Here is a 22,319-nt window from a genome sequence, read left to right as displayed (position 1 = left end):
CATGTGAGGAGAGAACAGATGTCCATCAGAACATCATGAGCTCTTAAAAGGGACATCCGCTGTCAGTAACACCCAGTTTGTCCAATATAGTCAATTACATATGCCTAACACATGCACACACCACCCATCCATCCATCCATCCATATTTCCTAATATGTCCTTTTTGGAGGCCACCCTGTCCCTCACACAGCCCCACCCATGGGCATTAAAGCATCTTTTGATCCTCCTGCCGTACTCTCATCTCAATCTGCTCCCTTCATGCTTCACGTCCCACTGCGGTCCATATAAACACAGCCATCAGCTCAATCAGAGCTCTTTTTAAAAGACCCCTCTACAACATCTCTCCATCTCATTCTAGGGTTATACACATGATCTGACAAAGTGTGGGTCACATGTTATAATAGAATAAATCTAAACATCTAATGATTCTTCTGTATGTTATAATGGTTCGTATACCCCTCTCCCGTTTGGGACGAATCTGGATGATTCGTAACACGAAACTGCTGTTACATCTGGAATTCTGCTGAATTTCTCCCCTAAGTGGTTGTTTGTTCAGTTTCTCATGCCGCTTGGGGTGTGTTCCTTGGTCTACACGATGGAGAAGTTGGGTAAAATTCAGACATCTGTTGCGAAATGCCCTTCGTGTCCCACACACAGCGCGTCCCTCCCGTTGAGCTCACAGATGAATGTCCGTGTTGAGTCAGAGGGCTTCAGTACAGACTGAACCGTGATGTCAGAGTTCACAATGTCCAAAAGGGTGGTGAGTTTCCACTCAATGTTCTGGCTTTCCCTCTCTCTCTCTCTCTCGCTCTCTCTGTAGTTCCAGCAGCCTTCTACCGAACAGCCTCCTTTACGGGACGCGGCACATGAACACCACATCGAGAAGAGAGAAACGCACAAGGGCGAGCTGTCTCAGCTGACCAATCTGGTGAGATTTCTTGAAATTAAAGGGGTGGGGTGGGGCACAAAGAAAGGGAGTGAAACAACATCATCTGAAATGGAAGCTCTTGATTTGAAACACTGTATGCAGTAACACAGTCTCTCAATCCATTAACACTCCTAGCATTTGATGACAGTAGAGTGTGAGGTTCGCTTGTTGCTAAACTATTAGAAAAACCATGCTAAAACATCTTATCTGGTTTGCTGGTCTTAGTTGGTCTACTACAGTAGCTTGGTCAGGCTGATCTGTTGGCTGGTTTTTAGGGGATTTGGACACTTTTCAGCTGGGCATGCCGAGGGACCATCTTCAGACAGCTAAGACCAGCAAACCAGCTCGGGTTGGAGGGAAACTCTAATGTGCAAAAACACACACAAATATTGGTTAAAATGGAAAAAAATGAGATGAGAGGAAAAATGATTTACTCACAAGAACGTGAAAGCATTCCTCCAAGAAGGTTTTGTATTCTGTGTCAAAAACTGGTGATGTAAATAATATGAGGTGGGAGGAAAACCTATATTTCATTACTTTTGCATTTTCTTGCAAAAGGTTTGTGTTCCTCTGAGATAATTTTGTGAGTGAATGCAAAACTGGTAATGGAAATGATAAAAAAAAGCTCTATTTCAAACTCGTGAGCGAACACTGTTTCTTGTGTCAAAGCAGACGTTTCGAGAATGAATGCAACGTTTTTCAAGTTTTGTGTGTACAAATGCAAAGCTTTTTGTTCATATGTTCAAATCTTATTTTTTTTCATCATCATGTCCCTTTACGGTCTCTGTATGAAATAAATATAGCTATTTATAATCCAAAATGGTGAGACATTTTTGAGATATGCATTCTAGGATTACATTCCCTTTGAGTGACACATGCAATGCTGCTCTTGAATTTGGCCAGAACTCTGAATAATTCTGATACACACATTTTGGAACAGACGTTGCATCCAAAATGCACACCTGATGCCTTAAAGTACTGTCTAGGTAGGTTTCGGGGGCACAGTTACTGAGTCCTGACAGCAGGAAGGTCCGCATGAGTCATTTGCGCTGGGTAAAATGCAAATGTTGAACAAACACATCTAATTCAGCATTCTCATGACCTCTGATGCCATAAGACCTTTGGTTCACTAGTGTAGGAACTCAGAAGGTCAAGTCATCCAGGGTCAAAGATCTGCTGTGACTGATTGGCTGCCATTAAAGATGTTTTGCTTGGTTGGTTTAGGTGCATGCGTGTGTGCTTGCGTATGTGCGTGACCATGTGATAGAACATTAATGACCTCATTACTCTCTAAGTGATGGGTCTGTCGAAATGTCCTCGCTCTGCCCTGTAATTTCCCGTTCTCCTCTGCGTCATTAACCGCTTCAGCTAGCACTTCTCTCAGACAGCAGCTGATTGTGTCGTCCAGCTGTAAGCTCTCATCCTTGCTCTGTACCTGACCAAATGAAAGAGGGCTTTGTCGCCTGTTGCGCTCAATCGCCCACATTTATCATCTCTTGTTGAGGTGACGTGTTCCTGGAGGCCTATTTCTGTCTTCGGCCTGATCCCTTGTGCTTATTTTAGTGAGGGAGAACAGGAGTCTCTGTTGACATGACCTAGAGAACAGTGAAGATGTGTTACAGGACTTAGGCTTAGACAATCATGAGTGTCCAAAGTAACAAAGTAAAGAAATTAAGCAAACTTGACCTTGTTTGAATATAATATAATATAATATAATATAATATAATATAATATAATATAATATAATATAATATAATATAATATAATATAAATTTCTACCTCATTGGTCAATAGTTTTATTCATGTTTTAACCATTCTATTAAATAATGTTCTATTGCCATTGAATGTAATATATATTTATGTAAAAACCACTTATTCTGACCTGTACTTTTTAAAAAGTAATATTACTAAATTGTATTATTTTAAATGACACAGTGAGTTTTTAGGTGCTGCATAAGATATTTTTGGGTATATAAAATATTGTTACACTGAATTACATTTTAGTGGTTGTCTCATGTAAATCATGGTAAAAATGTTTGGTCACACTTTATTTTAGGGTGCAATTCTCACTATTAACTAACCATTAACTATGACTGTTGCCTCAATTAACTCCTTATTTGCTGCTTATTAATAGTTTATAAGGTAGTTGTTAAGTTTAGGGTATTGGGTAGGAGTATGGATATCATGCATTATACGTACTTTATAAGCACTAATAAACAGCCAGTATGTTAATAATAGACATGCTAATAACAACTAGTTATTAGTGTGAATTGGACCCTATACTAAAGTGTTACCAAATGTTTGATAGCCATAAATGTTTGTTTTTGAAAATACATAATTTTCTTACATACTTATTTTTTTCTTATATAAAAAAATACATTATTCAAAAGTTATTTATTTCTATATGAAGTACAAGAGCAAGAGCTCTAAACAAAGCAAAACATTGATGAGGTTCATACACAAATAGAGGGAATTGTGTATGTTCTGTGATCATTGTTTTCTCACCCTCCTAATGAAAAGATTGTCACATTACAGGGATCCGATGATGAATGTGGAAGTGTACAGCTTGTAAAAACCAGGGAGCTAAATGTTATTGCTTCAGAGGGTCCGGATTTGGCTTTAGGCAGCTGTAGGCAGAGTCCTGTGACTCTACCAGTGAATTCCCATTCATTTAAAGCAGTCGATGCACAAGACGTTAACATTAGGTCTTTTGTCATCGCTGGTGGCTTGTGACGCTAACGTCTGTCTTATGCTCTCATCTCTATTATTCACATTCATATTAGTTTTGGGATTTTTAATTGATCCATGTATCTCAGACGGCAGGCAGGCATGCTTTTATGCTGATTTTATGCATTTCTGCCAGGAAATTGAATTCACATGATCTTTGTTTGTTTAAAGAGCACATCTTTTATGTCATTCCATTGCAGTGTCATTTGTTTATTTGAGAGACTGTTGTTAGGAGGGGTTTGTAATGAGTTGTGACCAGGAGCTAGCATGCAGTGTGATGAAATACTTCTGTAAATTTCGTTATGTTGATCATTTTCTGTTTTTCCGATGTGTTAGTCTTGCTCCAATGTGGATTGCTGGACTCTAACGTGTAACGTTGGCCTGCTGGAGCGCGGGACTAGTGCCATACTGCATGTTCGCTCGCGAATCTGGGCAGAAACGTTCATGGAGGTGAGTGGAAAACCTTGACGCCAAAGCTGTCTTCTCTAGATTAGTACTAACACTGCTATAAAAGCAAAGCATGGCATGTACAAGCTTTCATACAGCCAAATTTCAGACTCCAAAGCTTGCTGACCTGTCTGTTCCACGATTACACTGAGGAAATATCCAAGATTTGAATGTGAAGTCTGGCTGTGTGTGGCATGGTCACTAATAAGTGAACTAACAGAGTTTGTGAGTGTCTGTTCATGCGTGTTAAAGCCAGTCAGATGATATCTCCGAACAGGAGCTCTTTTGAGAGACGCCTTACATGCTCTGTGCAGTTCTAGCCAATACAAAGCTTATAAGTGAGTGCATTGAAAATACATTAAGAGGAGAAATCCTGAGAGCTCAGCGGATTGGAATGTCAGAGGGGTTTTGTGAGAAGCAAAGCCAGACTGAAACTCTGGGATTCAGTGAAACCACACTGCCCCCATCTGGAGGCATATGGGATGGGAAGCTCAGCTCAGTTCGGAATTTAAATGAATTCTACTATTTTGCTACTTTCTTTTGTTGGTGTTCTAAATGTGTTTCTTTATGCTTTATCGCAGAATCCTTATAAAACCTTCAATCTGGAGTGCCTTGCTAGTTACAAAGTGGAAAAGATGCCATATGCCATTTTGCCCAAAGTGACTCCTAGTGGTGCTAAAAAGGTACATTTACTCATCTAATTCATGTCTATCGATAGACGCCATATATTTGGTTCATGTTAGTCAAATGAGCCACTGATCTTCATCTGTAGATGGTCACTCCTGTGGTCTGGAATAAGCCAGACAGTACGTATGCTGTTCCTCTGTGGATCATCATTCTGGCTATTCTGGCCGGACTTCTACTGCTTGCACTGCTGATCTACGTCCTCTACAAGGTCAGTGTCTGCCGTTTTGAGTTCTAGTTGGGCTTGATCATTTAGTTTGACTAGCTAATTGTAAAGTAAAGTAATAAAAAAAACTAATCATATATGAATATGTACTTTGGTAACACTTTATTTTAAATCGACTTACTATTATAACAACAATAACCTATGCATAATTACATGCAAGTATAACCCCAAGCCAAACCATAATCCTAACTTTAACCATATGGTAGGTACATGCATTTAATTAATATTCCTCTGTACTTAAATGTAACAAGGACACCTTTAAAATCAAGTGTAACCTGTACTTTTTGTAATGAGATTCATTTATAATTCGAACTAAACCGTATTCGATCCTAGATGTAAAAGAGTCCTTCTCTTCACCATAATTTAATCTCCTTCTCTTCTCGGTTCCTGTAGCTCGGCTTCTTCAAGAGAACTCCGTACGGCACGGCGATGGAAAAAGCCCAGCTCAAACCTCAGCAGGGTGCATCCGAGGCCTAAACTACACAAGAGAGCATTCAGAAAACACGTCCCAGAGAATGTTCTTAACCAGAGACCATCCAAAGAGAGAGCTTACTTGCTGTTTAAAAAAAAAAAATTTATAAAAAAAAGACAAAGACTAGACTGCAGTAAAGGAATACGGAGGAAAGATCACTGGATCTTCACTGTACTGCACTAGATCAAGAGACCCTGAGGACTTAAAGCCAAATGAATGTTGACATGGTTTATTTTATATTATTGTTATTCCTTGATGTGGGTTTCCATTTTTAACCGCCACTTATAGCCTACCACTCACAAACAGAGCTTAACCAAAACTCAGGATCACTTGCCTCACCTGGCAACCTGCTAAAGGAGAGAATGAGACTAAATCTACGACGCAATCTGCACTAATACATCATTTCTGATGTTTGAATTCGTTTTTCTGGTTTTAGTCCGCAACTGTTCATATGTTTCAGATGGTTAAACAACATCTGCAGTGTAGCATTTTAAATTTTTAACGTTACACACACACAAACACGTTTGCACCAAAAAACTTCTTTGCAGTATTTCACAACCAACCAAAGATATTGATACAGGTTTTGCTCATGAATTTTGTTTGGAAAGTGAGAATGAGGTAGTTTGACACCTCACCACGGACGCTCATCTCCAGTTTTCTGCTGTCTTTTTTCTGTTTTTAACGTTTTTTTTTGTTTTGTGATTTCTATCGGAATGGGTTTTCACTTCAAGTGAGATGTTTTCAGCTCAGTCTCCTCTGTATCTTCTGAAGAAAGCAAGCCAGGTTGGTTTCGCTCTCAGGTGATGCCGCGGAAAGGATCGAGTGACTCATTTCCGCGGAAAACATGGTCAGGATCCTTCGTGGAAGGCAACCGTTCTTCCCTGCTGAATATCAGCCGTTTCCGTCCCCTTATCGTAGTTGTAACAAGTGACAACGTTGCCTTAAGTCATCTGGGACTCAACTGGATCCGCACCGAGCCTGTGAAACCTCGCCGATGCCTTGAAGCAGAGCTGTGCTTTGCCGTTACGCTAACAGACTCTTGGGCCAAAAAGTGGAAGGGGCGTCCCTCCAAACTTCTGTGGGTGAACGGAGAATCACTGTGGATTTGGAAGGAGATTTGAAAACAAACCTCTTCCGAGGCAGCAGGCCTCATCCAGGGACTGAATGTTGAAAAACATCTGTATACTTTTTTTTGGTCTTTTTTTTTTTTTTTATGCGTGTATTTGTGATCATCTGCTTGTGTGCATTTGGATGCAAGATTTTTTAAATTTTTTTTATGGAGAGCCACAGTGTAGAAATGCCTCCGTACATCATGGTGCTGAAGTGGCCAAATCAGACAGGAAGTAACTACAATCACCCATCGTGAAACTCCTGTTTCAGCGAGCCACCTAGAAAGGGAAAGCAGCTGGAACTGTGGGATGCGTAGGAAATCTGTATGGAAGTGCAATATTGTTCTATTTTTAAAACTTGTTTTGTCATGTGCATATTAATACTATATTTTAGAGAAGTTCTCAGAAATAAGGAGCATTTGAAGACAACACCCAGTTTGAGGGTTGAATTAGCCCAGATGTTCAGCTAATTTAAAAGACGGTGTAATGCGGTGGTCTAAAAAAATACAGAAACGTGACTCGTCTGACAAAAAGGTCCAGCTTTTTAATTCTATAAAGTTTGGCTGTACTATAAAAGTTCGGTTTTTAATCACCAATAATCATTTGTCACATGTTAACATGTAATTTAAGACACATTTTGTCTGTAATGGTTTTACTAACCAAGCCGGTTGTTTGAATTGGTACAAAGCCAAATAACTGACACACAGACTCCACTTGAATCCTTAGTAATGTTTTGAATCTCTTTTGTACATTATCAAAAATTATTTATTCCTCCAAAAGTTAGATTTTTGTATTTTAAGCGGGAGGAAACACTGGGTATGTCTTCATTTTTTTTTTTTTTTAACTGCCCCAAATCCCCGTTTGTGTTCTTGTTTTAAGTTGTACATATGTTTGGTGAGGAGATTATTTTAATTTTCAGGATTTGACGTATTTCATCGCCCCATATTGGGGAGAATCAGAGGGATGTTCAAGTAATTATTTGTATTTACAGTTTGCATTTCAAAATAAATCTTTCAGTTTTTTTTTTTTTTTTTTTACAACTTCTGGTTCTGGTTTTTCCTTTTTAGATCATTTGCTTATGAAAAGTTATTTAAAGGAAAAAAAAAGTAATTTTAGTAATTTTAAACAAAAAAACACCATGTTCAATAATTTATTTATATAAAAATAAAAACACTTCATTAAGAAAAATGCATAAGATATATATAATTTTATATATAATTTCTACAAAACTGTGCTTTCTTCATAGTACTGGTTTAGCTTAGTGGTATTCAGCTTTTATACACAGCAGCTAGTAATAATCTGTACAATCTGTTGTTCACAATGAAATTCAAAGGGTAATCTTCAAAACAAGCTGCAATACTGTTAAATAAGGAATAAGTGCTGACAGACCGTAGATTTACTGAAAATCCCTGCATCTATGTGCATTCATTTTCAATAATTCAATGGTCCAGACTCAACTGTCAGTCAAATTGTCTATATAATGTTTATTTACTGAGTCACTGTTCAGGTTTTTGTCTCTAAAATGACTTTTACACAACATCATGCATCTAAAAGCAGCTCAAGCCAGCATTGCTATTTAAGAAACAATGTGGTGAAGACATACAGAACATGGTATACATTTTTGATAAATAACAGTTAATGCCAGCAGCACTAAAGTGAAATCCTTTGCTCGTGGTGTAGTGTGTCAGATACGGCGCACATTAGTCACAGCAGTCAGATCAGAACACTTCTGATAAGGCATCAAAAGGAAATAGTCACTTGTCAGCGTTTTCTCAACCAATGCTCGGCTTTGCAAAGTCCACGCAGCACTGACTGACGACGTTTGTGAAAATTTACACCAATTAACCACACATAGGGTGATCATGGATTCCTTCAGTCACTTTTGTTCTCCAATATGGAGCAGGACGGGCTAAAGAAAGGCAGTCTCGCGGCATCTCAGCGCTCTATGGCTCTGGAAAGCAGAGTCAGTTTCTTCTGATTGTCGATCACTTTGAGGTTCTGGATGTACTGTCTTATGTTGACCGCATTGCGCAGGGTCAGGGACTGGTCTGAATCTGCAAGATATGAGGGAGAAATCAATGCCGAATCGCAAGGATAGACTCATGATGATTTAGTCCATTGTTATTGTTTTTTTAATTATCATATTGAGGAAAAAGAAAGAGCAACACACATGTTGATAGTCGGATAACTTGGGCATCCAAGAACATTCTCTCTGTCAAGCCTTTCTGCGGAGATGAAGGCACTGCAAAAGCACAGAAGAAGCTAGAATATTGCTGAATTCAATTTTTTTTTTCAGAATGAAAATGAAATTCTACAGTATTTCTGGAGTATACATTCTAGAGTATACACACTATGATCCAAAGCACTAGGGGGAGCCATACCGTAAGGTTGACTTCGACACTCTCGAACTGTCTTCAATGTTCTGGCAATCATGCGCTAAAAACAAGTTAAGAAAGCACATGTTGAATATTTTTCTATGTTATAGAGAATGCAACATTTGAACTGAAAGCAAAACTCTCACCATTTTCTCAAAGTTGACCAGTTTATCAGTGTAGTTCTTGTTTCCCTCATGGATAAATGTCATATCTACACAGGCAAATGATTAATTGATAAGTTGATTAAACTTAAATTCACTAAATAATCGTGACATAAATAGTAAATATTGTCAACTGGCTCAGTAGTGAACTGCACCTTTAAGCAGTAGAGGCATGAAGGGGATGTATGGAGGGCTGAGTTTGGCTACAGTCAGTCTGTAGGCCCTGTGGTTACGGGATGGATCCTACAACAAAGAGGTGATTACTTTTCATATAGTACCTAGACATGACAAATCCTGGTAAAGAGTGTGCAAATATTTGATCTTACCATCAGTCTTTCATATGCACAGTAGATCCTCTTGGTTTTGTTTGGAAGTCTCTGTCAAGTCAAGTCAAATTTATATGTTTACACATTGTTATGAAGTAGCTTTACAGAAAATCAAGATGTTAAATGAAGAGTTAACCCCAAAATTAGTATTGATCTAGATAATGGATTGGTATTTTGATGTCTTAAAGTTAAAACAGCTTAATTATTATTATTATTTTTCAAACAGGAAGCATTTCATTGGTGGAATTTGATGGACTGGAGTTGTGTGGATGATAATGGTGTTTAATCATCTTTTTGGACTCTCTAATTTTATTGTTATATGTATAGTTATATTTTGCCACAAATTTAATGTAAGGTCATTTAACGTGTTACAGGTCTCAAAAGAAGTTTATGGTAATATACACAGAAATAAAACAACCAAAAGCTTATTTAGACTAGACTAATAGTACATAGTTGATCTTACCTCCCATGTTTTATTGAGCCTCTGTACAGCGCTGTTACTGAGCCCGAACATCACTGCGAAAAACGAGTTCAGGTTCTTCTGCTCTTTAAGACTGAAATAGATCATATCGGATGCCAATGAGCTAGTACTCCATAAAGCAAATAAGTCAAATGCATTCATTTCATTCATTTAGTAAACTACTGGTGTTTATATATATTACAGATAACAGCTCCCCCTAGTGGTCATAAATTGACACACTATAACAATTGTCATTATTTTACATGATATAACAAGTTTTTCAAAATTCAAACAAAGTACATTCTGAATTTTACAATGTAGGTTGGGTCATTTTATGTTTTAACACAACAAATTATTATATTGTGCTGCAATAACGGACAAAAAAAAAAAACTAAAAAAACAACCACATAATTTATACTGTTGAAAACAATTCTTTTTGAAGTTGTAAATAAAAAATTCTAGAATATTCTAATTTCAATAATTCAATGTTACTAGATATTTCTTTGTAAATGTAAAAATATATTTTTTAAGTGCACATTGTTTCTATGCTAACATTTTCCAGTTTATACAAACTTTTTCAGCATATATTTGTAACATTAACTGAGATAGTTTGTACACATTCTCCTATGTAAGTTTCGACATAGCTGTAAAGTTGCAAAACAGAGTTAGCACAAAGTTTGTTTAAAGATTACGTGAATTAGTCTTAGTGGGTCGGGTGGTTACAGTGACTCATGCTGATGTGAAGGTGAACTTGAACGAAAGTGTGACGTAAAGGAAGACTAGTGTAAAAGAAAAACTACTGACATATGTGGAATATCATGCACTATAAAGCATGTACATTGTATGGTATGGCGCCTTGAGTCTTGTGAATTGATATTGTACTCACACAACAGCCATCTTGATGAACTTCTTGAGTAGTATGGCTCTCTTGAGCAGATCCTCACAGAGACACAGCTCCGTCACCACCCAGTACTGAACCTCATTGAAGCGACGCACAAACCGCTCAAGATTAGCCGTCGTGGCTCCAGGGAACTTCTCCCGTCCGAAAACGTAATAGACCAACTCCACCTGTAGCACAGTAAACTGACTGTTGTTATGTCCACACAATGTTTCCAGTAAAAAGGTTTCTTGAGCAGCAAATCAGCATACTAGAATGATTTCTGAAGGATCATATGACTCTGAAAATTCAGCTTTGCCATCATGAAAAGTCATTATATTTGAAATTACATTCAAATAAACAGCGGTTATTTGAAATTATAATACTGTTCGACAATATTACTGTCTTACTGTATTTTTGGTGAGCATAAGATGCTTCAAAAACAATGAAAAATCAAAATTACTCCAAACGTTTGTACAGTAATGATATCCCATTTTATCCCATTCATAATTCAGAATTTTTTAAAGTATTCATCCATAAACTCTTTCTAGAAACAAATACTATATTAATATATTTCTTCAAGGTTAGAGTTGCTTTTATCTGCTCTGTATAAAGTATTCGGTTGCTCTGAACGTAGGACTAATAAACACATCCACTTCACTTCCTACCAGCATTCATCTGAGATGCACTTCTACAGGTATTTGTGAGCCGGCGTCAGATATTTCAAATGTTTACCCAGCAGGTGTGAGCCAGGCATGCGATCGAAATATTTCACTGACTCATTCTCCCGGACATGTTTGATTCTCAAACAGATTCACTGATATTTACCGGATTAATATGCTGTGATGCGCTAATTGTGATTATTGGTTATGGTGATTAAGGGAATAGTTCAACCAAAATAAAAAACCCTGTTTTTTGTTTCCTTATCGAAACAGATTTGAAGAAATGTAACAATACATCACTTGCTCGCTAATGGATGCTCTGGAGTGAATGGGTGCCGTCAAAATGAGAGTTCAAATAGCTGATAAAAACGTTGCAATAATCTCCACCACTCAAGCCCATCAATCAATGTCTTGTGAGGTGAAAGATATGTGTTTGTAAGAAACCAATCCATCAAGGTCCATAATTGATAATATCAGTTCTTCCAATGAAAAAGTCTTTCCCTGTTCAATCAAAATTTCCGTATATGCGTATTTGCTTAGAACTGTTTTTGCTTGTAAATAATTCATCAGACCAGGCGACGTTCTCACTGGAGAAAGCAATTTAGATTAACTATAGCATCGTATTTTAGCCAGAAGCAAGGGTTTGACGTTAAAAATGAAAACCACATATTTTCACTTAGTAGTGTGGATCACTGTGACTCTCATTCTGACGGCACCCATTCACTGCACCTACATTCTGGGTGGCCGGCTGTGGGTGAGTACATTTTCCTTAAATTATTAATTGTATTGTTGTATGATTGCTTTAACATAAATCCTCTCATTTAGTCTTAGTTTCTAGTCTTTTTTGTTCAATACTCCTCCTTAACTAGGTATCATAGATTATAATAAAACAGTTTCATGTGCCGGTGACAAATCTGTTACCTCATGCATGGCCATGAAGAGCTCCCAGTCGTAGCTGGTGTGCTGGCTGGCCATGTCCTTGGAGCACATCTGCTCCAGAGTGTCCATGGTGCTCTTCTCTGGCCCCAGCTGCTCTTTCACCGGTGTCTGTCAGAGGGAAAAATACACACAGCAGAGGAGACTCTTAAATCTGAACCGCGATATTCGACCATACTGTTAATTAACTAACTGCAGAATGTAACCTTTTACATTTGAAACTACAGTACAGACCAAAAGTTTGGAAACATTACTATTTTTAATGTTTTTGAAAGAAGTTTCTTCTGCTCATCAAGCCTGCATTTATTTGATCAAAAATACAGAAAATTGTGATATATTATTACAATTTAAAATAATTGTTTTTAAATGTATTATACTTTAAATTGTCATTTATTTCTGTGATGCAAAGCTGAATTTTTAGGTTCATAATCACATGATCCTTTAGAAATCATTCTAAAATTATGATTCATTATCAAAGTTGGAAACAGTTCTGCTGCTTAATATTTTTTCAGAACATTTGATACTTTTTTAGGATACTTTGATGAATCAAAAAAAATAAAAAGAAGCTATGTTTTTAAAATGTTTTTTACACTACTGGTCAGTAATTTGGGGTCTGTAAAAAAAAATTTCTTTCTTCTTTTTAAATAAAATCAATACTTTTATTCAGCGAGGATGTGTTACATTGATAAAAAGTGATAGTAAAGAAAATATATTATTAGAATATATATTATTAGAATTTTTTTTTAATTTTGAAAAAATGCAGTTCTTTTTAACCTTTTATTCATCAAATATATTAGACAGCAGAACTGTTTCCAACACTCATAATAAATCAGAATATTAGAATGATTTCTAAATGATCATGTGATAGACTGGATGTTACGTGTGACACTGAAGGCTGGAGTAATGATGCTGAAAATTCAGCTTTGCATCACAGGAATAATTTATTTAAAAAGTATATTCAAATAGAAAACTATTATTTTAAGTTCTAATAATATTTCACAATATTACTGTTTTTTTCTGTATTTTTGATCAAATAAATGCAAGCTTGACGAGCAGAAGAAACTTCTTTCAAAAACATTAAAAATAGTAATGTTTCCAAACTTTTGGTCTGTACTGTATATGACTGAAATTAGAAATGTTGTCTCATTCAGTAAGTACATTATATATGAATCAAATGAAATAAAAATAAATAAATCAATTATAAAATAAATAAAAGCTCATTATTTTAAGTATCCAAAAAACAATTTTGCAAAGTATTTCAGTATGCAGAAAAACAAATATGTCACAGCTGATGTGTATACAAACAGCTGACTTGTATGGCTAGAATTGCCGCAGCAATAATTCTGTTGGCATCCTCACCAGTTGTTCCACTTTGCTGGCAGTGCAGAAAAAAAGCTTCTCGTTCACTCCTAAAGAGGCAGAGACCGCCGTGGTCTCCAACTTGAGCTGGACCCTGTCTGCAAGAAGCAGAAGAAGCTTTGATCACATCAAATATCTGATCAGGTGGGACAGAATCTACTACTGAAGCTGTAACTCCAGGAAATCCTCTGAATCTCATAGCTTACCTCCTGAGGAATTCATCTTGACCAGCACATAGTCTCTCTCAGGATCCACTAATGTAGTCAAGATGTCGCTCACTGAAGCATCGACCGGCAGCATCACAGTGACAGCCTTATGATCCGCTTTAAAGATCTCATATAACACTGCAAACGGACAATTGGACTCTTTTAAATGAACAAATTTAATTAGGCACATTCAATGGTGTCTATTTTGATTCATTTGAGCAATTTCACGGGGATATTATCCTTGTTTCATCTGCCCTTAATTTAATTTCTTTATGACACGGGTTATTATTAAAACTCTCACTGAAGTAAAAATACAAACCTTTATCTTGAGCTTTAATCGACCGTAATTTCCCCACCGGCTCTTCGTGAGCAGAAAACCAATCAAACTTTTGGTTCAGCTGAAACAAACAGATGACCATATTGGATATTAGAGCTGCAAAAGGCAGTTTTCAATATGTTTAGACAGACGGTTTCTGAAATAAATAGACTGCATCGATGGTCTCAGGTATGATGGTTTTTGGTGTCTATGAAAAAGTGCAGTTTTTATTCCAAGAATGTAAGGAATTAAAAAAAAAATGGCTTTTTAAAACCATTTTTAGGATGCCTTCTCTCAGAGAAAGCTGAAAAACCCTACCAGTATGTCTTGTATTACTGCATTGCACTAATAGTGTTTTGTATAGAAATCTGTTACTTTTTTACAGCAAGGGAGACTATGTATAGTTTTTTTAATACAGTATATACTGAAGAAAATAAATGTGTATATATATATATATATATATATATATATATATATATATATATATATATATACATGTATGTATGTGTGTGTATGTTATGTACAGTATATATGAGACCACCTGTTCTCAAATTCACTGCAAACGGTTGGCTGGGTTTATGTGACCATAGATAACGCTGACCTACTTATAGTGTACTTTTCAAATATAGCGTGTATGACTCTGTCAGAACGGGATTTACTTTTGATTTGTTCTCTGAATTTGTTCTCTAAAGACCTCTGGCCTCTTAGATGTTGACTTTTCCACCGGCGAGTCTGTTTATCATGCTGTGTCATAGAGTAAGTAGGATTTATTGGTTTGTCTCTTATCGCTTTACGTTTTCCATTAGACTAAGAAAGCAGGGCCTCTTACCTTCGTCAGAGTGTGACATCCATTTTCGGTTCTGTAAGGAGTATAATAGGGATGTAGCATTATGTAAAGAGGTTTGATGACAAAGCAGACTCAGGAAAAGGTGTGGACTTTATAAAAGCAGGTCAATGAAAAATCATATATGGTATTTATTACTTATGGCTTTGAAAATGCATCAAAGTGTGAAGTGCCATAACTATGCATATACTGTTAAAATGACTTTAAAAGTTACTTTACTTGACTTTGAAGTACAGCTGAGCTGTGTCCATCAGTCACATGGTCACAAATCATAATAACATAAGAGACCTGATTTTGGTCCTTATGACAAAATATTTTTGTGCTTGTGTTTTTATGTGTACACATGGACATTGGCTAGTGTGTCACTTACATTTTTGTCTTTCTTCTGTCCCTCAGCTGTTCTCGGAGAATGCTGGAAAGTCTCGTGTCAGCCATCACCCCTTCCCTGAAGTTCTGTCACAAAAATAGTGATATTTTAAATAAACTTACATTTAAGGACAACATGAGCACTTGACAATGCAATTAACTTCTATTATTTTGTGGCACATTTTTTGAGAAAAATACATACAGTATAAAAAAAAAAAAAAGTAAAGTAAAATGAGAACGTATTCATTGGGATCTGATTGGATTATATCTCTTAGGTAAGGATATGACCATATTGGTTAACATTTATTTATTTATTTGGTATCCATCCATCCCTGGGAAAATGCATTATATTTTTGGATTAAACATAATAACATTGGTCCAAAAGTCATTTTGATTTGATTTGATTCAGTATTACAGTGTACCGTCTTCACCTCTAAAGTACCATGAAAACATTTGAAATTTGAAAAGTTTTTCTACTGAAGAAGTTCTGCAGCATTAAACCCATTTTTACCTCCAGGAATTCGGAGGCCACAGGATTGTCCCTCAGGAGCAGACCGTACAGAGCCACCCAGTGAGCCACCAGTTTCACAATCTTCTGCTTGGTGTTGAGAGCATACGCTGCCTTCTCCAGGTCTGTACCTTCTGATGGCTCCGCTTGGTAGGTTCTAATGTAGGTTAAGGATACACTTACTTACTGTTTCAGTTGCCCTTTGGCATAAAGACTGGCAGTAAAACAAATAAAACACAGAGGAAATATCGATATGAAGTAGAAAATCAGTAGTGACAGGATATTGATGCTGGAGGGCTGCACAGAGCTGGCTGTAGGGCATGAAGACTGGATGTGTTAAGAGGAAGTCCGTCACACTGGGTTCTGCAGATGAACAAAACAGACTCATAAACGTCATTAACAAGGACTTGTTTTCTTTCCTGAGCTGTGTGGAGAATCATCTGACTGCTGGTTTTAAACACTAAATGTTCAGGAATGCTTTGGTCTCTCGCTCAGTTCGCTCTTCTGCAGTGATACTGTAAGTAACTGATCCGTTTTCAACAAACTAATTCTAGATTCCTCAAGTTTTCATATTAAAGTTACAAAGCCTTACCTATAAAATCAGTGCCATTGGTTTCCAGTTTAATCGTCTCCAGCATGTGTTCTAGGATCTTCTCTGGTGTTCCTGACATTACTGTGTACCTGAGAGAGGTGGAGAATTCATATTGGCAATTAAGTGTCCTCCATTTCCATCAATCATAATTGGTTCATTGCACTTGAAATCAAATAACAGTGAGCTTGTATTTCATTCTACAATAGCACTTTTGTAGATAAAGTATCCAGGATGAATCACCTTTAACTGCAGACATTGAATGGCTTTACCTATTCTGGATATGTATAATTCATATAACATATTTTATATAAATGGTTAATGAAGATGGATTTGAATTGGCTGATTTGATTTACTCACGTGCGTGGTTAACTCCGAGGAGATACTCTCATAAATTAAGTAAATGTAATTAAAATTACTAAATGATTGTTTTTATTAACCCCAAAATGCCTACCGTATCATATTTAAGATGCAAATTTTAAGGTGCCTAAAATATCAACATAATCAAAACTTTTCTGAAAACCTGTTATTCACAATCTACTACATTTAAATATCTTGCAAAGACATATTATTAGAAGATACTCACATTTTATGTAATTAGTCTGCTATACTGTTCAGTCTCATTGATTTATATTACAACATATTTTTAGCAGGCAAAATACTGCACCAAATACGTTTTTGCTCAGTTTGGGCCCCTGGATAAATTTGAGATCATTCTATATGAGCCATAAAAATCATATTAATACTTAATAATCAATACTCAAACATTTTTTTTTTACTAATGCAATTTCTATTTTGTCTATAAACTGGTTCAGTAAACTGTTCTATTTTTTTTAAAATAGCTTTTGTCGCTATTTTAGATGTTAGGCTTTACAGGGTTAAATCATCTGCACAAGGTGAATTCTATAATTGTTCAAAAATTTTTAATGGAAAAATTTTCTCTCTCTTGGACTAAACCTGTACTCTTATGCCATTTACAGTAAGGGTTAAATGTGAAATATATATATATATATATATATATATATATATATATATATATATATATATATATATAAAATGCTAAAATACTTTAAAATACAGTAGTTTTTGCTATTCTGTTTGACGGTATTTATGGTGCAGTAATTACTTTAATTTAACATTTTAATTACTAAGCTTTAAGTAAATCATTGAGCTATGCAATTTAGCATAAAATTGGACAGAATCATTTACTTGTTGCTGCTTGCTGATCCTCCCTGATAGGTGGAGTCCTGCGCCGAGCTCTTCTCAAGAACCAGAACCACTTTACCGTGTTCCTCCAGGCGGACGGTGTTGGCCTCGACATCCTGCAGTTCAATTCAGGTTATAGACCACCACAGAGACCCATCCATGCAGATCCTAGGCCACACACACACAACCTACCTTTAGGATACGTATAAAGTCCTGCTTGTCCACCCGCAGGAAGTGGCAGTTGTCCTCTCTCAGGATGATGGTGGCAGAACGAGGGGCGTCGTTCACCAAGGCCAGCTGCCCAAAGTCTTCTCCTTCATGAAGCGTGGTCACCAAGCCCTACGTGACACACATACACAAGATCATCTTTCCTTAAGAGGAAGCGCACAGAATAACCTTCAAACCTTGTAAGTATATCTATATTTAAACTCAATGACTTCTAAGGGTCACTCAAGTGATGTTAAATAGCTTTACCTTGCCGTGTGTGATGACATTAACAGAGCCTCTCCAGATGATGTACCAGGAAGTCCCTTTGTCCCCCTGACTGAATACTGAAATAAACACAAACACATTACATTATATTCTTATAGTAAACAAAAGCTTCCCTTTTTTATATATACAGAAAAAGCTTGATTAGGCTGACCAAATTTAGACATCTGAACAGAGGAATTTTTTCTCCCCTAAACATTTTAGACAATAATTTTGTGCAGGGTTTCTGTAGGTCTTAAAAAGTCTTAATTTGCCCCATCACAAATGAAGACCTAAAAAGATCTTAAATTGGAGCAGAAAGTCTTAAATTCATGAAGTAATGACATTAAATGTTTATATCTTTATACATTTGCGCATGAAAACAAGACAAAAATATAATGAAGATAATGTTTGATCTGAAGGAACAGTAAAAGTGTGTAAAATGAATTCAAAATATTAGAGATCCATTGGAAGTATTTTTAAACTTTGATGTGTTGCTAATACAAGACGTGTACATTTAAAGACCATATTGACATTGTTATATTTAATTTATTTTTAAAAATTTCTTTACTTGGTTTTAAAAAGGTAATGTAAAAGATCTTCAAAGAATCTGCAGAAACCCTGTTGAAACAAAAATAATCATGCTATGCAAAACTTGATAATTAAAACGTATTTAGTAAAAACTGTAAGATTTAAAGTCCCCTATTATGGATTTTTGAAAATTACCGCACATGCAGTGTGTAACAAGGGAATGAAAACATCCTGCAAATTTATAAATCTAAAAGTGCACCGTGTATAAAGTTATTCTATCATAAAAAAAGGGTTGACTATGAATAATTGAAACGAGTTGTTTTTATGTTTTTATTGTTTTTAACGAATCCCAAGCCGTTTCATGTTGAGGTCAACATGAAACATTAGCATCGCGTTGATCTGAATGAATAATATGTGAATATATGAGTCTGAATAAACTGAACTATTATGAGCTTATGAAACTTGACAGATTTTAAAAGTGACTAAACTACCTTATTAGATAATCATCAGTGTCTGCTTCCTACTCGTGCTATTCTCTATACATGAATGACTGCTGCGCTGACGCCAGACGTGCTGTAAATGCTTTCATTTCTTTTCCCTTTGTCTCTCAGTTTGCTGATATTAGGATGTCAGTCATCGCGTTCATCACATAACAAGGAGATTACACATACAAAATAAAATGATTTAATCATCTCATTCTTATGCTGTCTGTCTGTGGTGTCTAAACAGGAACTATTCTGCTCATTTTTACTCTGGCTAAGCGCAAATTCAGTATAAGCACCGTTCGTTCTTCCCGCCCACCACTAATGAAATGTCATCATTGCTTTCACACTCACAGACTGTTCCCGCCTTGGCATGGCTTTCAAAAACCAGCACTGCTGCCAGCTCCTTCCGAACCTACGGGAGAGAATGAAAGAAATGAGGGATGAGAGAAGATTTGTGGCGCAAACATGACGGCAGTCAGCGATTGTTGACTCACAGATGTAGACAAGTGGGCCACAGCTTTGACATGCAGAAGTTCTTCATAAATAACTTCCAGTTCCTCTGGAGTTCTCTGGCTTGGGCTAAAACACAGACGCAGATAATTACAGAGAGACATCTCATGCTGTTTATAAAAGAGATTAAATGTGAAGTGTGGGGCTTTTTAATGTTAAAATTCTGTCCCAGCTTAATATCTTCAAACAATATAACTGCCACAAATATTGATTTGATATTGATTTCTAAAAGAGTCTGACATAAGCGTGTTCCTTAGCCAATGGCGATGCATTTTTTAATTAAACAGAACAATTTTAATGGCACTTTACAGCCCCTAATGATATCAAAGTTTATTTATATTCAGCAAGCTCTTTGTCTGTTGACCTTACGCGCACAGAAATTACACTCTTTGAGCGCTAGTACTGTATGAACTGTGTTTATGCATGTTATTTTTCAGACCGTTTTGGCACAATTGTTGGTGTCTTACCATTTACGCAGTATCATAGTCAGAAGAGCATCTGGACCCATCTGGATCAGGAGCGCTAAACTCTCTTGGAGTTCTTCATCTTTGGAGTCTTTATCGTTGGTTGTGTGATTCAGGTCAAACTCTGCCTCCATGAAGCGGTAAAACTGTGTGTCTTTGTCATGGAAGTTAAACTCCTGTTTCACTGCACATTTTTGAGACATTGGTTGCCAGTTAGTCAATATATTCAGATATTATGGTAGTAGCATGTTTTGGCAATGGGGAAACAATTTTCTGGACATGTACTAAGTAGTAAATACAATGATGTAATTCCTCAGCACCATGATGTGTATCAAAATGCCATAGTTTTACAGTCCGATACCATCACTATAGGATAGGACTCTTGTTTAAAGAAAAGCATACAAATAATCTTGTGTTGATATCTATAGATGATCACTCACCATGACTCAGGATGCCCTCATCTACCAAAACTTGCCACATTCCGACTGCCTGACTCCGGGACTGGAAGCAATCATTGAGTTTCATTAGCCAATCCACAAGTTCCTTCCCACTGCAGCACTGTCTGTGGGACAAAGCAGTCAAAAAGCAGACTGAAGTTAAAGTGTTACAAATTTATCTGCATGTCTCTATGGTTGAGTAATGTGTAAGTTGATTTATTTATTTCTCCAAAGTATGCTAAGTGTTTTCCTGGGAATAATTAGATGCATTTCCATTACAGTCAGATTTATAACGCGCTTTGCACAAGCATGTGAAAGATGTTGTGAAAGATTCACCTGTAGGTCTTAAGATGGTGTTTTCTGTCTCTTATCAGGCCTGGGTTACGCTCCATCAGAGTGCTGTAAACCACCCGCGCAGCCTTCAGGATCCGATCGGATAAAAACTGATGGAGAGAAACCGAAAATAGGTAATGAACATTTTTATTGTCATTACTTTAATTTCTGACTAATTAAGTCTTTTGTAATATTTCAAATGTCTTTGAATGCTGTTTAAATATAACAGGAAATTAAAATTGACACCAATTATCTTCTTAATGACTTTCTAAAAGTTATAAAAAAATTTATGAATGACTTTATATTTATATGAACCACATTTAAATTTTACATTTATTAATTTAGCCAATGCTTTTATCCAAAGTGATTTACAAATGAGGAATACAGTAAGCAACTGTATCATAAAGAGGCAATGTGCTTTAAAGACAAAACGTGCTGACAAAACAAAGTTTCAGGCATTGTTTAGAAAAGTATTAGCTACAACAGGGAGCGATTGAGGAAGAAATAATATTATTATTATATATTTTTTTAAGTAGGATGCAATGAAGTGCTCATGGAAGAAATTAGTTTATTTAAATTGTTTGGGATTTGGCTTTACGCATGAGACTGGAAAGGGCATTCCACCAGCAGGGAACAGTGAAGGAAAATGTTCTGGAAAGTGACTTTCATATTATTCATATCTGGGTCATATTATTAACCCAGTCAACAGATATATCACACCCTAATTATTTTCCACTGAATTAACCATATTATGCAAATCAAATGCATTGCGATTGCTGTTTCAGGTTGTTTTGAATTGGATGAAAGTTTGTCATTTCCAAAGCATACACACAATTTCCTTTACAACCATATCAGCCATATAAAAACACAACGAGTTGGTGTTTTACTGAACAGGTGAGTGGAGGGTGAGAACCTGCTACATTTTTTCCTACACCACCTCCGCTGAGTTGAATTTACCAAACTAATGATCACTTGCGTTCACACTCCTCCCCCGTATGGAAGCTGTTTCTCCACTCGTCTGTTTTCCTTCTATCAGCTTGCTCTGTTTTCATTCTTTCCTCCCTTCCAAGACTTCTGTTTTCATTCCATGTCTCCTCCTTTCCCACCCCTGTTGGACCCCCCGCAGACGGCGTGTCCCAAACAGACTTAGAAAACTGGAGTGTAAGAACTCGACCTCATTGACTGAGGCTAGAGTTTATTGAACTACTGAAGCATGCCACTGTTGCTACGCAGCCTTTTTTTTTTTTCTGCACGCCTGCCAAGACCAACTCACTGATCGCATGGTGATAAAACTGGTTCGACGCATT

The 22,319-nt window shown here is 36.6% G+C and overlaps 2 protein-coding genes across 4 annotated transcripts in view; one reads left to right on the top strand and one right to left on the bottom strand.

Moving 5' to 3' along the window:
- LOC128011333 (integrin alpha-5) overlaps nt 1-7,628 on the top strand; it is a 47,650-nt gene extending 40,022 nt beyond the window's left edge. The window contains exons 27-31 of the mRNA XM_052593608.1: nt 821-928; nt 3,992-4,105; nt 4,684-4,785; nt 4,875-4,997; nt 5,406-7,628. Of these exons, the coding sequence (XP_052449568.1) occupies nt 821-928; nt 3,992-4,105; nt 4,684-4,785; nt 4,875-4,997; nt 5,406-5,489 (531 nt within the window). The 3' untranslated portion in view covers nt 5,490-7,628. The remainder of the gene's footprint in view (nt 1-820; nt 929-3,991; nt 4,106-4,683; nt 4,786-4,874; nt 4,998-5,405) is intronic.
- Nucleotides 7,629-7,729: 101 nt separating this feature from the next.
- LOC128011334 (rap guanine nucleotide exchange factor 3) overlaps nt 7,730-22,319 on the bottom strand; it is a 33,222-nt gene continuing 18,632 nt past the window's right edge. For all 3 annotated transcript variants that reach the window (XM_052593611.1, XM_052593609.1, XM_052593610.1), the window contains 25 exons: nt 21,016-21,122; nt 20,683-20,804; nt 20,246-20,426; nt 19,763-19,847; nt 19,620-19,680; nt 18,259-18,335; nt 17,977-18,123; nt 17,788-17,900; nt 16,582-16,670; nt 16,274-16,352; nt 15,993-16,143; nt 15,486-15,568; nt 15,101-15,131; nt 14,275-14,353; nt 13,956-14,093; nt 13,750-13,847; nt 12,376-12,501; nt 10,802-10,983; nt 9,919-10,009; nt 9,456-9,506; nt 9,285-9,372; nt 9,115-9,179; nt 8,975-9,029; nt 8,764-8,835; nt 7,730-8,647 (listed from right to left, as the gene is read on the bottom strand). In XM_052593611.1, coding sequence (XP_052449571.1) covers nt 8,529-8,647; nt 8,764-8,835; nt 8,975-9,029; nt 9,115-9,179; nt 9,285-9,372; nt 9,456-9,506; nt 9,919-10,009; nt 10,802-10,983; nt 12,376-12,501; nt 13,750-13,847; nt 13,956-14,093; nt 14,275-14,353; nt 15,101-15,131; nt 15,486-15,568; nt 15,993-16,143; nt 16,274-16,352; nt 16,582-16,670; nt 17,788-17,900; nt 17,977-18,123; nt 18,259-18,335; nt 19,620-19,680; nt 19,763-19,847; nt 20,246-20,426; nt 20,683-20,804; nt 21,016-21,122 — 2,490 coding nt within the window. In that variant the 3' untranslated portion in view covers nt 7,730-8,528. The remainder of the gene's footprint in view (nt 8,648-8,763; nt 8,836-8,974; nt 9,030-9,114; nt 9,180-9,284; nt 9,373-9,455; nt 9,507-9,918; nt 10,010-10,801; nt 10,984-12,375; nt 12,502-13,749; nt 13,848-13,955; nt 14,094-14,274; nt 14,354-15,100; nt 15,132-15,485; nt 15,569-15,992; nt 16,144-16,273; nt 16,353-16,581; nt 16,671-17,787; nt 17,901-17,976; nt 18,124-18,258; nt 18,336-19,619; nt 19,681-19,762; nt 19,848-20,245; nt 20,427-20,682; nt 20,805-21,015; nt 21,123-22,319) is intronic.

Source organism: Carassius gibelio, chromosome B23 (assembly GCF_023724105.1).
Source record: "Carassius gibelio isolate Cgi1373 ecotype wild population from Czech Republic chromosome B23, carGib1.2-hapl.c, whole genome shotgun sequence".
NCBI classification, from domain to species: domain Eukaryota; kingdom Metazoa; phylum Chordata; class Actinopteri; order Cypriniformes; family Cyprinidae; genus Carassius; species Carassius gibelio.
The sequence above is the reverse complement of the archived record's forward strand: the minus strand, read 5'-3'. Positions and strand labels throughout refer to the sequence as shown.